At 40.7% G+C, this 15,635-nt stretch overlaps 1 protein-coding gene across 5 annotated transcripts in view; it reads left to right on the top strand.

The window, feature by feature from the left end:
- Positions 1-12,872, top strand: part of GEMIN5 (gem nuclear organelle associated protein 5) — a 40,994-nt gene extending 28,122 nt beyond the window's left edge. For all 5 annotated transcript variants that reach the window (XM_035012915.1, XM_035012906.1, XM_035012923.1 and 2 more), the window contains exons 21-28: positions 135-282; positions 3,266-3,385; positions 3,790-4,000; positions 6,165-6,413; positions 7,963-8,125; positions 8,901-9,405; positions 10,747-10,843; positions 11,631-12,872. In XM_035012915.1, coding sequence (XP_034868806.1) covers positions 135-282; positions 3,266-3,385; positions 3,790-4,000; positions 6,165-6,413; positions 7,963-8,125; positions 8,901-9,405; positions 10,747-10,843; positions 11,631-11,798 — 1,661 coding nt within the window. In that variant the 3' untranslated portion in view covers positions 11,799-12,872. The remainder of the gene's footprint in view (positions 1-134; positions 283-3,265; positions 3,386-3,789; positions 4,001-6,164; positions 6,414-7,962; positions 8,126-8,900; positions 9,406-10,746; positions 10,844-11,630) is intronic.
- Positions 12,873-15,635: the final 2,763 nt, after the last annotated feature.

Below are 15,635 nucleotides of genomic sequence, written 5' to 3'. Positions count from 1 at the left end.
ATTAGTATCTAAATGTTATACTTAATGCAGTGACTAAAACCAAGGCATTTTTAACCCAAATGTATGTATGTGCTAATTTTTTTTTCTTAAACCTGCTTCTTATTCAGCCACCACCTTTTTTTTTTTTTTAATAGCTGGCTACCATGTGTGGCTGTGGGCCGTGGAAGCTTTTGCCAAACAGCTGTGTTTTCAAGATCAGTATGTCAAGGCTGCCTCTCACCTCCTTTCTATCCACAAAGTGTATGAAGCTGTAGAGCTGCTCAAGTCAAACCATTTCTACAGGTTTGTATGACCCTACAATTGAACCAATAGTTGAACATAATGTGAAATTCATCTGTTAAACAGCTCGGCTTACTGACAACCAGCACAAACCTCTGTTATAATTAAACATCTCAAACATACAGAAATATACGTACACTAGCTTAACAAACATCAGTGCACCCACTACCTGTACTTAACAAACGTTAATTTTTGTCAGTGTTTGCCGCTGATCTTTTTCAGAACTTCTTTATCCCTAAAGTAACACAAATAGAGAAAACGGTATAAGACAGACAGGATCTTGCCAACCACCCCAAAAACTCCCCGTGCCCCCAGTTTTGTTTTGTTTTAAGTATAACATTCCAGATTTGGTTGAATTGCCTTTCTCCAATTCTGTCCTCATCCCTTCTCTAGAAGTAACCACTCTCCTGAGTTTGGTATGAATCCTTCCTATCCAAGTTATTATACTTTCACTGTAATATAACATAGTAAGTAGTGACAAACAGAAGGAATGAAGTATTTTTTGTAAACAGCATACAATTTGGTCTTGTTTTTTATCCAGTCTGATGGTTTCTGTCTTTTAATTGGAGTGCATAGGCCATTTACTATTAATGTAAATATTGGTGCGATTAAAATTTACCATCTTGCTACTTATCCCATCTATTATTTGTTCATTTTGTCTTTTCCTGCTTTCTTTTGAATCAATTGAATATTTTCTTATCTCCAATACTGGCTTATTAGCTATACTCCTATTCATTTATTTTATGGTTGCTTTAGGGCTTGTGATGATTAGCATTTTTAATTTATCACAGTTTACTTTCAAATAATATTGTATTACTTCTTTCAGACAATATATTTCTTTCCTTCCTACCTGTCCTTTCTGCTGTTGTCATATATTTGACATGTTATAGCCCCAGATTACACTATTAGAATTTTTGCTTTAACCTGCCATCTTTCTAAATAATTTTTTATTAATTTTAAAATATTTTTTTAATATTTGCCCACATACGTATTTCCAGCATTTTTCATTCTCTTATATAGGTCCAAGGCTCTAATTGCTATCAACTCCTTCTTCACCTGAACAAGATCTTCATGTCTTGTAGTGTGATTCTTCCGGCAACCAATTCCATCAACTTTTGTCTGTCATTTATAAAGCCTATAATTTTGCTTTCATTTTAAAGGATCTTTCTCTGGCAGTTTTTTTCTTTCAGGGCGTCAAAGATGACATTCCTTTCTCTTACATTGTTTTTGACTTGACTACTGCATTTAATCTCATCTTTATTATGTAAGAACTATGTCATTTTTCTCTTACTATTTTTAGGACTTTCTCCCATCACTGATTTTCAGCCATTTGATGTGATGACTTTGAGGGGACTTTCTTTTTCTTTATTCTGTTTTGGTCTGTCTTCCTTTAGAGAGTGTGGAACTCTGTTTTAGAGAGCATTAAAGTTGCTATGGATCTAGGGCGCCTGGGTGGCTCAGTCAGTTAAGTGGCTGACTTCGGCTCAGGTCATGATCCTGGGTTCCTGGGATTGAGCCCCGTGTCAGGGCTCCCTGCTCAGTGGGAAGTCTGCTTCTCCCTCTGCCCCTCCCACAGCTCATGCTTGCTTGCAAGCTCTCTCAAATAAATAAAATCTTTAAAAAGTTGCTATGGATCAGCTTGATCTTTTCATAGCTTGTGTTTAGGCTTTCTTAGGACAAGTTTAAAGAAATCTATACTCTAGAATTAGTTGGCCCTTCTACCTTCTGAATGCCTTGTGTATTCAACAAATCAACTCACATGTCTGGCTGGTCAAAACACAAAAGTCTCCCAGGCCCCTGAGTGAGCTCTGGGAGATACTCAGCTTACAGTTCCCTGATTATTCTTTGTCCAGCCTTAAAGAGTTTCGTACACATGTATGGTTTAGCCAAAGACTCCATGGGATTCCCCACACAGAGTTCTGTAGATCCTTCTCTGGACAGCTTCTTCCTTCCTATCATCCTGGCCCTTAGATTCCAATTGCTTTGTCTCTCCTCCACTCAGTGAGACTGCTGAGGCTCTGCTGGGGTTCCCTGTAAGAAGATGCCTGCAAAGGGGACCCTGACAGGGCTCACATCATTGGTTCCCTTCTCTCCAGGATGACAGTCCTGAGCTGCCTGGTGCCCAGGGTCTGAAAAAATACATATTTTGTCTAGTTTTATGGCAGGAGGGTAAGTCTGGTCACTATTGCTCCGTCATGGCTAGAAGTTGATATCTCAAAATACTTCTTAAATGTTGTTCTGCCTAGATCAAATTTTTTTTTTTTTTAAGATTTTATTTATTTATTTGACAGAGAGACACAGCGAGAGAGGGAACACAAGCAGGGGGAGTGGGAGAGGGAGAAGCAGGCTTCCTGCTGAGCAGGGAGCCCGATGCGGGGCTCGATCCCAGGACCCTGGGACCATGACCTGAGCCGAAGGCAGACGCTTAACGACTGAGCCACCCAGGCGCCCCTGCCTAGATCAATTTAATCCAAAATACTTTAATTCCAGCTACAACTTTATGTTGGCTGCAACTAAGAAGTTGTATGTCACTTGGAAAATATTAGTTCACAGAATTATACAGATACTCTAAATGTTAACACATTTCATTATAAAATATCCAAAAAAAAAAAAAATCACATTCTTTAATACCACCATCGGTCTCTTCAGAAGAATTTTTAACTTTCGGGAAGCTGTCATGCCCAGAGTAGGAGGCACAAATTTCCTAAAATTCTAGTTTTCACTTGAAAGCTCAAATTTTATCATTGGCAACAATACTGGTGGTTGTTTTCTGTGAAGGGACAGGACTTGGGGACCCCCAGGAATCCACAGACCACACGTTAAGAACTGCTGACCTAGGTAAAGAATTGAGTTCAGCATGTGGTTTTAACTTCTCACATAGTACAGGAAAACGTTTTTTTCTAGGCTGTTGAACAGTATAAACAATACAAGAGGGACAGTTTGTTATAGCCTTTTCAAATTGGTTAATACCTGTTCTTGCCTCTAGGGAAGCTATTTCAGTTGCCAAGGCCCGACTGCGCCCAGAGGACCCGATCCTGAAGGACCTGTATCTCACCTGGGGAGCCATCCTGGAAAAAGATGGCCATTATGCTGTAGCCGCCAAATGGTAAGCCTGAGGGAACAGGCATGTATCCGAACATAGAAGAGCAGGATAAGAATAATACATTTGGGGGGGACATAAAGTGAATAGAAAATAAAAAGGCATATGTGTTTTAAACCCGGCTTCATAAGATTCATCAGGACCTACCTCCTTGGTATTTATATGAATCATGGTAACTATTCAGGAAACCTCAGTAGCAGACTCAGGAGGTCCCCCTTTTTCTAGTAATGTCTTTACCATCAAACAAGGAAACTGGAAGGGAATGAAGACTCTGTTTGGGTTCAGTTCAGCAAATGTTGAGGTTCCTTTATGTCCTTACCCTGTATGAGGCTGTCACTCATTATCTATGTGGCGGTGGAAGGGGGAATAGATCTGCTTATGACACTTTGGGGTTTTCTTTTGTATTGCAGCTATTTAGGGGCTGCTTCTGCCTATGATGCAGCCAAAGTCTTGGCCAAGAAGGGAGATGCAGCATCACTTAAGACGGCTGCAGAGTTGGCTTCCATTGTAGGAGAGAATGAGTTGTCCTCTTCCCTGGCTCTCCGATGTGCCCAGGAGCTGCTTTTGGCCAGGAACTGGGTGGGAGCCCAGGAAGCCCTGAAGCTGCATGAAAGTCTAAAGGTCAGTCTGTTACTGTATCTCCTGGTATTTAAGAAGGAAGGGCCCTAAGCCCTTTTCTAGTTGAATTCCAAATGAATAAGCCAGTTGAACAAGCTGTACCAGTTAGGCAGGTATCCTTAGAAGTGTCCAGCAAGCCCTGGCCATACTATCCCATGGAAGTACCTTGGCTTGTCAGTTGCCACATTCAGAGTAAGAGAGAATGTGGTCATTCACAGTAATTCTCCTTCCTTATCAGTTTGTGTACCACATATATGAGCAGACTTTAGTCAGCTCAGCCCCTAGGCTAGCAGTCTGGTATTTCTTTATTGGTGTCATCAGGTCTTTGAAGAGGGAGAGGAAGAGGGATTAGCCTCTGACAGAAATCATGGTGCTCTGCCATTGCACCCCTCGTTAGCTTTAAGCCATAAAGAAGTGTGGTAAAATCAGTATTTTGTTAAATGTCTATTTATCCCTTTCTGGTTAAAAATGAGTAATTTACCATTGCCTTATTTGACACATCAAAACCAAGATTACTTTCTTTTTTTTTTTTAAGATTTTATTTATTTGACAGAGAGACACAGTGAGAGACGGAACACAAGCAGGGGGAGTGGGAGAGGGAGAAGCAGGCTTCCCGCCGAGCAGGGAGGCCAGTGCGGGGCTTGATCCCAGGACCCTGCAGATGCTTAATGATTGAGCCACCCAGGCTCCCCAAAACCGAGATTACTTTTAAAAGCATCAGCATTCTCAGTTTCCAAAACACATAAACATTTGGTCCATTTTAGACAACTTTGCTGGTCAGATACTAACATGAACTTTGTAAGTTCCTCTTTCCCTAGTAGAGTTACTGGGCCTAAAGACAGTTCCTAGCTAAATATTCATAAGCCAAGAAAAATAATAGCTTTTGGGCACCTGGGTGGCTCAGTTGTTAAACATTTGCCTTCGGCTCAGGTCATGATCCCGGGGTTCTGGGATCGAGCCCCACATCGGGCTCCCTGCTCTGCGGGAAGCCTGCTTCTCCCTCTCCCACTCCCCCTGCTTGTGTTCCCTCTCTGGCTGTCTCTCTCCCTGTCAAATAAATAAAAATCTTGGGGCACCTGGGTGCCTCAGTTGGTTAAGCAACTGCCTTCAGCTCAGGTCATGATCCTGGAGTCCCAGAATCGCGTCCCCCATCGGGCTCCCTGTTCGGTGGGGGGCCTGCTTCTCCCTCTGACCCTCCCCCCTCTCATGCTCTCTCTCTCTCCTTCTCTCTCTCAAATAAATAAATAAAATCCTTAAATAAATAAATAAATAAAAATCTTGGGAAAAAAAGGAAAATAAATACTGCAAAATAAAAATGGAGACAAAAGTAGTATACCCTCAAAGATAGTGTCATTTTGTGTATTAGTTATAAGTGACCAAATCTAGAGAGAGTTTAATTTATCCATAGCAAAAAAAAAAAAAAAGTTTCCAAAATGGCTATTTAGCATTTCTTTTTTTTCCTCTTAAACAGCATCCTTATCAAAGCAAGAAAACCTTTAAGCTTATGCTAAATGCTGTTCTGATAATGATCAGGCTATTTTGGCTACGTGGAACAGAGATCTTCTGAAGCTTAACTGAGAAGATATTATTATAAGGGTACACATGAATCTCATGGCAACTGAAAGTCTAGCAAAAAGAAACATTTTCTTCTAGGGCTTCTCTCTGTGCTTCTATTCTCGTCTCTTCCAGCTGACCCTCTTTTAAACTTACTGAGACGTGGTGCCTAACATCTGCCCCAGCTCTCAGATCTACACAGCTTATCTGCTGTAGCACCTTCTGCCCATTACACTTTATTTCTGTATCCCTTCATCTAAAGTTTGGGCAGGGGCTAAGAACTGGATGAATCCAGGCCATCTTTCCTCAAACTGGGCCACAAGACTTAGGTGGCTGGCCTGCATGTGGCTTACATTATAGTGGGCAGGGCTCCGTGTTATAAAAATGTTTGCTTGGGCTGCAGGCTACTTCCAAGATCCCTGCAAAGGCATCTGGAAAAATGTCTATTAGATCACATCTTTTCCCCCTCACTCGTGACTCACACTGGCCAGAGGCAGCCACTAAGGGGTTTGGTTGCTACAGATGTAATGGGGAACACACTGAGAAACTGAGAACTCTCGAGACAGGCACTTGCACTGCATAACAGTTCCTATCCTTTGTGGTTGGGCTCCAGGGGCAGAGACTGGTGTTTTGCCTTCTTGAGCTACTGTCCAAGCACCTGGAGGAAAGGCAGCTTTCAGAGGCCAGAAGCTCTTCCTACAACGCCTGGGCTGCGGGCACTGAAGGGCCCTTCGTGGAGAGGGTGACTGCTGTATGGAAGAGTACCTTCAGCCTGGATAGCCCAGAGCAGTATCAGGCAGCACTGCAGCAACTGCAGAGTATCCAGTACCCATCTGCTACAAACAACACTCCCTCCAAACAGGTACCCTGTCTGCACTCTGTAGTAAGACTTCCTTAATCCGTGTCCACTATTATAATGAAACAAGTTGAATGCCAGTTTGCATTTCAGAAAAGACCAAGGCAGGCCTAGGCAACCTGGAAAGATCCCTCTGGACTAATTAAAGCCTTTTGGCTTTGAAGTTAGTCTTGATCAGTCTTCTCTTAAAAAAAAAAAAAAAAAAAAGGAGCAGAAAAAAAGCCTAAAAATACAGAAAAGCATAGAGAAAAATAGAGTACCCATCAACCAGAATTAACAGATGTTCACATTTTGTCATTTTTGCTTTACTGTGTTTTGGTTTTGTTTTGTATATTCTTCTAGTTTTTAGTAAAAGAAATACAATAAGGTTGAAGTCCCTGGTACTCCATTTCCCTTTCCTAGCTCACCAAAGGCAGCCCCTAAGTCAGGCCATATGTATTCTTTTGTGCCTTCCTTATTTCAGTGAGCAGTTTGTAGAATCTCTCCATATTGATGCAAAGAGATAAAGTTGATTCATTTTAACAGCTATACCCATCCTATAAATAGGTATCAGTTTATCTACTTTTTCTTTTGAAAATGAGGGCACATTATTTTTGAGAAACAAGACTTCCTCAAATGATATATAACACTTTGGGAAACAGTTTGGCAGTTTCTTATAAAGTTAAACATAGACATGCTCAGGAGCCCAACAATCCCACTGCCTAGATATTTCACTAAAAGAAATGAAATCAGGTGTCCACACAAACTTTTACACAAATGTTTGTTGCAGCTTAGTTCACAACAACCAAAAATGAGAACCCAAATGTCCATCAGTTGGTGAATGGATATGCAGACTATGTTATATCCATACAGTGGAATACTATGCAACACTAAAAAGGACCGAACTAGTGACACAGAAATAGTATCAATGAATCCTGAAACTATTATGATAAGTGAAAGAACGAAGACACAAAAGACTGTATACTCGTGTTTCTATTTATATGAATTCTAGAAAAGACAAAATTTATAGTGACCAAAACTAGATCAGTGGTTGCCAGGGGGTGGGGAGAGGGGATTGCATACAAAGGGACACACGGGGATATTTTACAATGATGAAAATGTTCTAGGTCTTGATTTTGGTGGTGATTGTAGCATATATATATATATATACATATATATGCATATACATACACATACATACACAGATATATGTATTTATCAAAACTCATCAAATTGCTCACTATAAATTATCTTAATTATACTCCAGCTTGGCTGGTTGAATTACAGCTTTTAGTTCCGAAACTCACTTTTTATTTTAATTAAATACAAATGTCAAGGCATTTTTTTTTTTTTAGCATGAGCAGACTTTAACACCAGACAAGGTATGTTACTGTGCAGCTAGATAGGAAAGTTTCTCGGATAGGGAAGCAAAAATGGGTGGTGGAGATAGGAGAAGCTTTCTTAAACGTCCACGGTCTATACTTCTTCCAAGTGCAGTCAATAGGAATATTTCTGGTATCATCGCAGTGCTTGCTGTGGGAGAATGTTTAAGTGAAACTCTGGCTCCTCCCTCCAGCTTCTGCTTCACATTTGCCATGACCTGACCTTGGCAGTGCTGAGCCAGCAGGTGGCCTGCTGGGACGCGGCTGTGGAAGCCCTGCTTCGAGCTGTGGTCCGGAGCTATGACTCCGGAAACTTCACCATCATGCAGGAAGTGCACTCAGCCTTTCTTCCTGAAGGTAAATGACCCCCCCCCACCCCAATCTCTGCTGGGGCATGCCTAACGGATGATATAACCACCACCAGTTGTACAGCACTAGGAGGACATACATCAGTGAAAGATAGAGACCGGCCAGCTATGTCATTTACCACCCAGTTTGAATTCTCTTACCCAGGCTCCTAAGAGGTAGCCAGAATGACTGAGCTGTTTTCCTTTACCTGGCCCTACCTACCTTATCTACCTTACTGCCTTCTATAAATTTTCCTACACAGTTTGAGAGAAATAGCCATGTGCTCACAAGTTAGTTAAGAATGGAAAAGCTCATGGGGTGCTTGGCTGGCTCAGTCGGAGGAGCATGCAACTCTTGATCTCAGGATTAGAAGTTTGAGCCCCATGCTGGGTGTAGAGAAACATTTAAAATAAATCAATGAACTAAAAAAAAAGAGAAGCACAGCAGAAAGACAGACATTCTTTGAGCTGCACAGTCACTAAACTAAATCACTGTGATTTTTTTCAGACATAGTGGGATCTTACCTACCAGAGCTTTCATAGGAACATGGAATATTTTTTCTATAATGCTTTGACACGTAGAGTACAGCAACAAGAATGCTGCCCTAGGTCAGGAAATGTTTAGCTCTAGTTGGCTTTTGGTGAAGGGCATGTGGTCCCATGGATCACTGCTATCCTTTCTTCTTGAGATCCTCTCCTTGAGTGATAGGAAACATAAGGGGAGGGGCCAGATTTCTAGCAGATAAAGAAACACACAACCCTAAATCATTTTCTTCTCCCCCTAGGCTGTGACCATCTAAGAGACAAACTAGGTGAACATCAGTCCCCCACCACACCAGCTTTCAAAAGTTTGGAGGCCTTTTTTATTTATGGACATCTGTATGAATTCTGGTGGTCTCTCTCCAGGCCTTGCCCCAAATCCAGTGTTTGGGTAAGAGCTGCTCACAGAAGGACAACCTCTGTTGAGCAAAGCCAGCAGATAAACAATGCCAGCCCTGAAGAAACAGACCCCAAAGTTTCTCAGCCAGAGACAAGCAGGCCTCCAGAATTAGATGTGAGACTCACAGAAGAAAGCGAGCAGATGCTGATCACTTGTAAAGAGCTTTTTTCAGAAAAGCACGCCAGTCTCCAAAACTCACAGAGAACCGTTGCCGAAGTCCAAGAGACCTTGGCAGAAATGATCCGCCAACACCAGAAGAGTCAAGTCTGTAAGTCTACAACAAATGGTCCTGATAAGAATGAATCTGAACAGGTGGCAGAAAAGTCCCTCTCTAGTCCTCCGAGCGAGTGGTAAGTAGTGAGTCTGTACAAGGTGGAATTGGACATACCCTGCTGAGTTCTCACATCTTCCATCAGATAAAAATCAGCACATGATGAGCTTGATCAGGTCACTTGCCAGCACCATAATATGGTATGCACCGGACTTGGAGTCCAGCATGGGTTCTAATCCTGGCTGTACTGAGTGACCTCAGGCAAGATTCTTAATGTTTCTGAGCTTTTGTTCCCTCATCTATAATTGGGATAATTGGGAGTACCTACTCCTACCTTGCTTGTTTGGGGAATTAAATGAAATCACAAATAATGTTAATAACAATAGGACAGACAATAAAATAATACCTTTGAGCAAAAAGTAGATTTCCCCCTCCCTAAAAAATTAATCATGTAAGATGGGGAGTTGTATTATTGCATCATTAATGAAAACCACAGTTTTTCAGTTGTTCTGTGCTATCCCAGAAAATACACAAAAAAATAGTGGTACAAAACTGCATGTTGAATTGAGAAAATCCCAAGTGATCAGAATGCTGTAGCATCCTAATCACTTCTGTTCAACATAGGGTCCAGGTGGATGACAGGAGCCAATCACCAATCACTGTAAAGCTCATCTGCACTATTACAGGGCCCTCTGCCTTGGGCATTTGTGGTGATTAACGATTACTGATTGGTTATTATGCTGAATGCCTTTTACCTAGATTGTCTCCTAGCACAAGGCTTAAAACATAGTAACTAGTACCATCAATAAACTGATAACTAGTGTTAGTAACTGAAAAAAAAAATTAAGAAGTTTTGAAGCCCTTATATATTTATTGCTGTAAAAATACTCCTATTGGGGAAAAAAAAGACTCCCATTGAAATCTTGAGTCAGAGTTTTGAGTCACTTTTCCAGTAAGCCACCACACTCTAGGCAGCTCTAGGTTTGGTTTTAGTAACAAGAAAAACACTAAAAAGTTCTCTAACCCAGCAGCTCTTAACCTCTGGATCACAGGACTCCTTTGAGAAGCTTAAGACACTCTTCCCAGAAAAAATGTGCGTCCATATACCTACGGTTAGGAGCCCCAGCTATGTCGACTACTCCCAGAGAAATCCAGGCTTTCTGCACTTGGCTGCAAAACTGAATCCCCTCAAGATCCTAAATTTTCATTAGAGCTATGTGTCTGAGAAGTGGGGATTTGGAAAATAGTGAATGGTATTTCATTTTGAAAACTTCGTATCAAATTAAATTCCCTCCTCTTGACCTTTGTATTAAAAATGAGAGATAAGACCCAGATGACAAAAGAATTTTATTTATGGGATAACAGTTAAAAGTTATGTGGGGCAAGGCATATGACTTACGCTTTTTATTATTATTACTAGTAAAGAAGAAAAAAATCAGCCACTTTCTCTGCCTGAGTTAACCAAAAGGCTTACGGAGGCAAATGAGAAAATAGCTAAATTTCCTGAGAGTGTTAAGGTAAGATTTATAGCAGTTCATTTGGTAAAACATGATTTTTTTATATTATCTATTGACTATACCAAATTTTTAAGGTCATCTGATTCTTTCTACCAAATCTGTACACATTTGTATATGATTAAAAATTTAGGAGCGTGGGTGGCTCAGTCGTTAAGCGTCTGCCTTCGGCTCAGGTCATGATCCCAGAGTCCTGGGATCGAGCCCTGCGTCGGGCTCTCTGCTCAGCGGAAAGCCTGCTTCTCCCTCTCGCACTCCCCCTGCTTGTGTTCCCTCTCTCGCTGTGTCTCTCTCTGTCAAATAAATAAATAAAATCTTAAAAAAAAAAAAAAAATTAGGATCCCATTGTGTCTGGTTAACTAAAATGTTTGTGAGAACAGGATTATTGACATCCCAAGCAATTTTATACCTCATTCTTCAGAGAAATGGAACAAATTTTGGAATTGGGAGGTAAAATAAAATTAAAATTGGTACCATGTATTTGATAGCTTACAGATGGATGGGTATATTTGAATGTGGCCCTGGTATTAAAGGAGAATCATGATTTGAATTAATTGAATAGGGCTCTAGAAAAAGAGTCTTTCATTTGAGAAAGGCTATCCCAGTAGCCATCCCAGTTTTGAGTGTCCTCTATCCTTAGAGTAAATGACAAAGAGCCTTATAAGGGAAATGGCTCAGCCGTGCCTAAGAAATTTCACTAGATGAGACTTTTGAGTTGCTGGTGCCTCTGTGCAGGTATATGTGGCTCTTTTGCAAATGCTTCCTTGTTCATCCCTGTGTCATCTTTCAGACCTGGCCCTTCCCAGATGTGCTGGAGTGCTGCCTTATCCTGCTTCACATCGGGTCCCAGTGTCCTGGCAGCGTGACCCAGGACATGCAGCAACAGGCCCAAGAGCTCCTTCAGAAATACGGCAACACTAAAGTTTACAAAAGATACTGCCAGACCTTCTGCACGTGAATTTTCAAGGACCTTTAAGAAAACTGTGCCAAATTCAAAACATATGACACCCTTCACCTTGCAGTTACACCATGCCAGACATTCACTCTGATCCCTAGATGTTTTTGCAGTGATCTAAATAATACAAATGAGGGTCAAGTTTGAATTGACTCTATTCTACCCTTAGACATAGTGGAATCAGACTTTGGACTCAACTGTGGTTTCCTACTGGAGGAAGGATCATGAAAAGCCAGCAGTAGATATTCAGAACTAACACCTGCAGGGTGATTGTTGGTCATCTCTAAAGCCTTATGCAGGTTTCACCCAAAGAGGAGAAACTTTTTAACTACCCAAAGTGTTATGTTCTTAAACACAAGCTACCTTTATAAATTCTTCGCCTGATGATAAACATGTCATTCTTGTTGGAGACATAATTGCTACATTTTATGACTTGGTATCCTTTTCCTTACTGTTTTTGTTTACTTGGGTTCTCCCCTTCTATTCTTTCAAAGACTTCACTTAGAATGTGAAATAGGCCTTTACCCATCATGTTGACTTTACCATCCATCTGAACTTTAGGTCAAAAATTTGGTTTTATTGTTTCATGTAATTGCTTATTTAAGAACAAATCATTTACTAAAGCATTAGAAGAACAAATAACTAAAACTCAGATGTGTCTTATCCCCTCAGTTTTATAAAACGTAATGGTGATCAAAATAGCTCAGGAAGAAATTACTGTTTCAGTGGCTCTTAATCTTTTTTGGATCACAGGACCTTTTGAGAATTAAAACCACAGATGGTCTTTGAAGAAAAACGAGTAATTCTGCATATGTAACTTTGGATCAGTGGACTCCAACTTCAGCATAATGGGATCCTACATACTATTTAATTGTAAAACCTGTTCATTCTCCCCCTCCCCACCCATTATTGAGCATTCTCTTGAGGTCTTTTCTTCTCTGTGGTTAAATAGTTGAACAATGTCAGGAACAGATGTTTCTGTAATATCCCAGTTGCTAGGGTGTAAAAATCAGATAGTCTGGGGTAGGGTCGGGAGGGATCACTCTTTCCCAATAATATAACTATTTTCTTTTGGGATTCATTGTGAAAACTTTTCTGCTTGAGTGTCCAGTTTACTTTTCAATTATTTCCTAAGTTGGAGTTGTTGTGAGCAGCAAGAATAAAATTCATTAACAGGAATTCTAGGAAGGAAAAAGTTTAAGAGATTATTATTTAAAGATCTGACCAGGGGTTTTATTTATTTTAACTAGACCTAGCTTTAGAATTTAAAAATGCTAACCAAAAAAAGCAAATATTGTAGAATTTAGATCCTCATGATTCTTTACACAGTAACTTGAACTTGAGGAAGAAGATGCATTGTTACCAGGGGTGGAAAATCTTCTTGGCTGCAAAGATTATACATAGGCATGGCTATGTGGAGAACTAGATATCAGTTCTACAGTCTTTGCTGAAATGAACAAATGCTTCAACTTGCAGAGATAGAAAAATTATTTATTCCCTTCCACTTAATTAAAGAACAGTATTATTAAACTAGAAATTCTAAACTCCTTCATGATTTATCAGAACCATCATCTGTGCTTGGAGGAATCGATCCTACACACTGCTCGATTACTGCTTTGGTAAGAACAAGAGTTACTACTTGACAACTAAGCAATAAAACTACCCAGAAGGTAACAGAAGTGACACGATTCCATTTCCTCCCAAACTCCTCTCCTCTTTCCCATACTAGATAATGTAGTTAAAGCCATTCCAATATGAATAAATGGTTTTCATTTCTATCTCCCTAATTAACAGAACCACAAAGAGCCAAAGCAACAAGGAGTTGACTCAAGCTTTCTAAGTAGGTAACTAAGCAAATGAAGAGTGTTGTTCCTTTACCCAATCCGAACCCTCTAATACAAACCACCATCTCATTACCCAGATGATTGCTCTCACCTCCCACTCTCTCTCAATCTGCTCTTATTACTGATTCTCTATTCTTCATATACCAATGACAAGTTTAAATTACAAATCAAATCTTACCAATTTCCTGTTTAAAAAAATTATTTCAGTATTTTCCCATTGTTAGTGGAAAAAAGATGATCTTGCAGGGCTTCAAAGGCCCTGCCTGATCCCACCATTTATCTCTTGGCCTCCTGTTCTTAACACTCGCATCCTTGTTTCTAGATCCCACCCACACTGGTCTCTTAGGCTGCTGGAACCCACCGAGTTTTCTTGTCATCTCAGTAGTTTTGCCCATGTTCTTTCGCCTGGTCCATTCTTACCCATCTCTTAGATCTCAGCTTAAATGTCCTTTCTCAAAAGACCGCCCCTGAACCTCAACCTAAAGGACATCAGTGTCCTGTATTTACAGCTCACAAATTGTTTTGTGAATTATGTACTCTTTGGCAACACAGATGTAAGCTCCAGTGAGGGTAGAGATTATGTCTTCCATGTGCTGTTTTATCCCTGGCATCATCTATTTACAGTGTCTAGTATCTAGTAGGTGTATAATGGAAACTTATGAACTGAATAAATTAGGAAACTGAAAGAATATTCATTAATAGCTTAGACTTAAAAGACTCAAACAACTCATTCATACCAGCACTAGCTGACAATTAGGCTTGTACTTGGTAATCAGCCTTACTAGATTAGAACAGAAATTTAAGAACATTTGGCAATTTATGTGGAGGGGCTTGAATTCACCCATAATTAGCATTCTCTGGTTACTCTCTACAGGACCATCCCTTTCTGAGCATAACCACTCACAAAGCCCTACATGTGTTCATATATACGTATACAAAGCAAAGTTCTTGCCAGTTCTACTAAACTTGTGCCCTTTCTTTAGTAACACTTTATAAACTGTCTCTTACCCCTCCCACTCAACAATAAGTTCCTCAACCCTTCACCTCAACATCTCTCCTGACATAAGTCTCCTCAACTGTGGCAAAGATAAATTCCCTATTTGAATCCAAATTTAGGACATCTGGGGGCACCTTGGTGGCTCAGCTGGTTGTGTCTGCCTTCAGCTCAGGTCATGGTCCCAGGGTCCTGGGATCAGGCCCTACCTGCTCAGGGAGTAGTTTGTTTCTCCCTCTGCCCCCACCCCCACTCTTGCACTCTCTCTCTCAAATAAATAAAATCTTTTTTTTTTTTTTTAAACGGGGCATCTTTATTTTTTTTTATAAATTTTTTTTTTTTTAAGATTTTATTTATTTGCGAGAGAGACAATGAGAGACAGAGAGCATGAGAGGGAGGAGGGCCAGAGGGAGAAGCAGACTCCCTGCTGAGCAGGGAGCCTGATGTGGGACTCGATCCCAGGACTCCAGGGTCATCACCTGAGCCGAAGGCAGTCGCTTAACCAACGGAGCCACCCAGGCGCCCATAAATAAAATCTTTTAAAAAAATAAATAGGGGCGCCTGGGTGGCTCAGTCGTTAAGTGTCTGCCTTCGGCTCAGGTCATGATCCCAGGGTCCTGGGATCGAGCCCCGCATCGGTCTCCCTGCTCAGCAGGAAGCCTGCTTCTCCCTCTCCCACTCCCCCTGCTTGTGTTCCCTCTCCTGCTGTGTCTCTGTCAAATAAATAAATAAATAAAATCTAATTAATAAATAAAACAAAATTAATAAATCTAAATTTATTTAAAAAATAAAAAGATAAATTTAGGACATCTATGCAGGCCCCACAGTCACCAGCATGCCAAAGAACTTGGCTGAGAACCACTGACCCTCACCTAAGTGGCTTTTACCACAAATCAGTGATAAATACCTCTCTTCCTATATGTGAACATCCCAGTGAAAAGCCTAGATTTGCTCCTATACCAGACTTCTTGAAACTGTTTTGTGCCAATTGGAAGGGTTGGA

Source organism: Mirounga leonina, unplaced genomic scaffold, assembly GCF_011800145.1.
Source record: "Mirounga leonina isolate KUSES-001 unplaced genomic scaffold, KU_Mleo_1.0 Mir_104, whole genome shotgun sequence".
NCBI classification, from domain to species: domain Eukaryota; kingdom Metazoa; phylum Chordata; class Mammalia; order Carnivora; family Phocidae; genus Mirounga; species Mirounga leonina.
Note: the sequence above shows the minus strand (reverse complement) of the source record. Positions and strands in the feature narration are given on the sequence as shown.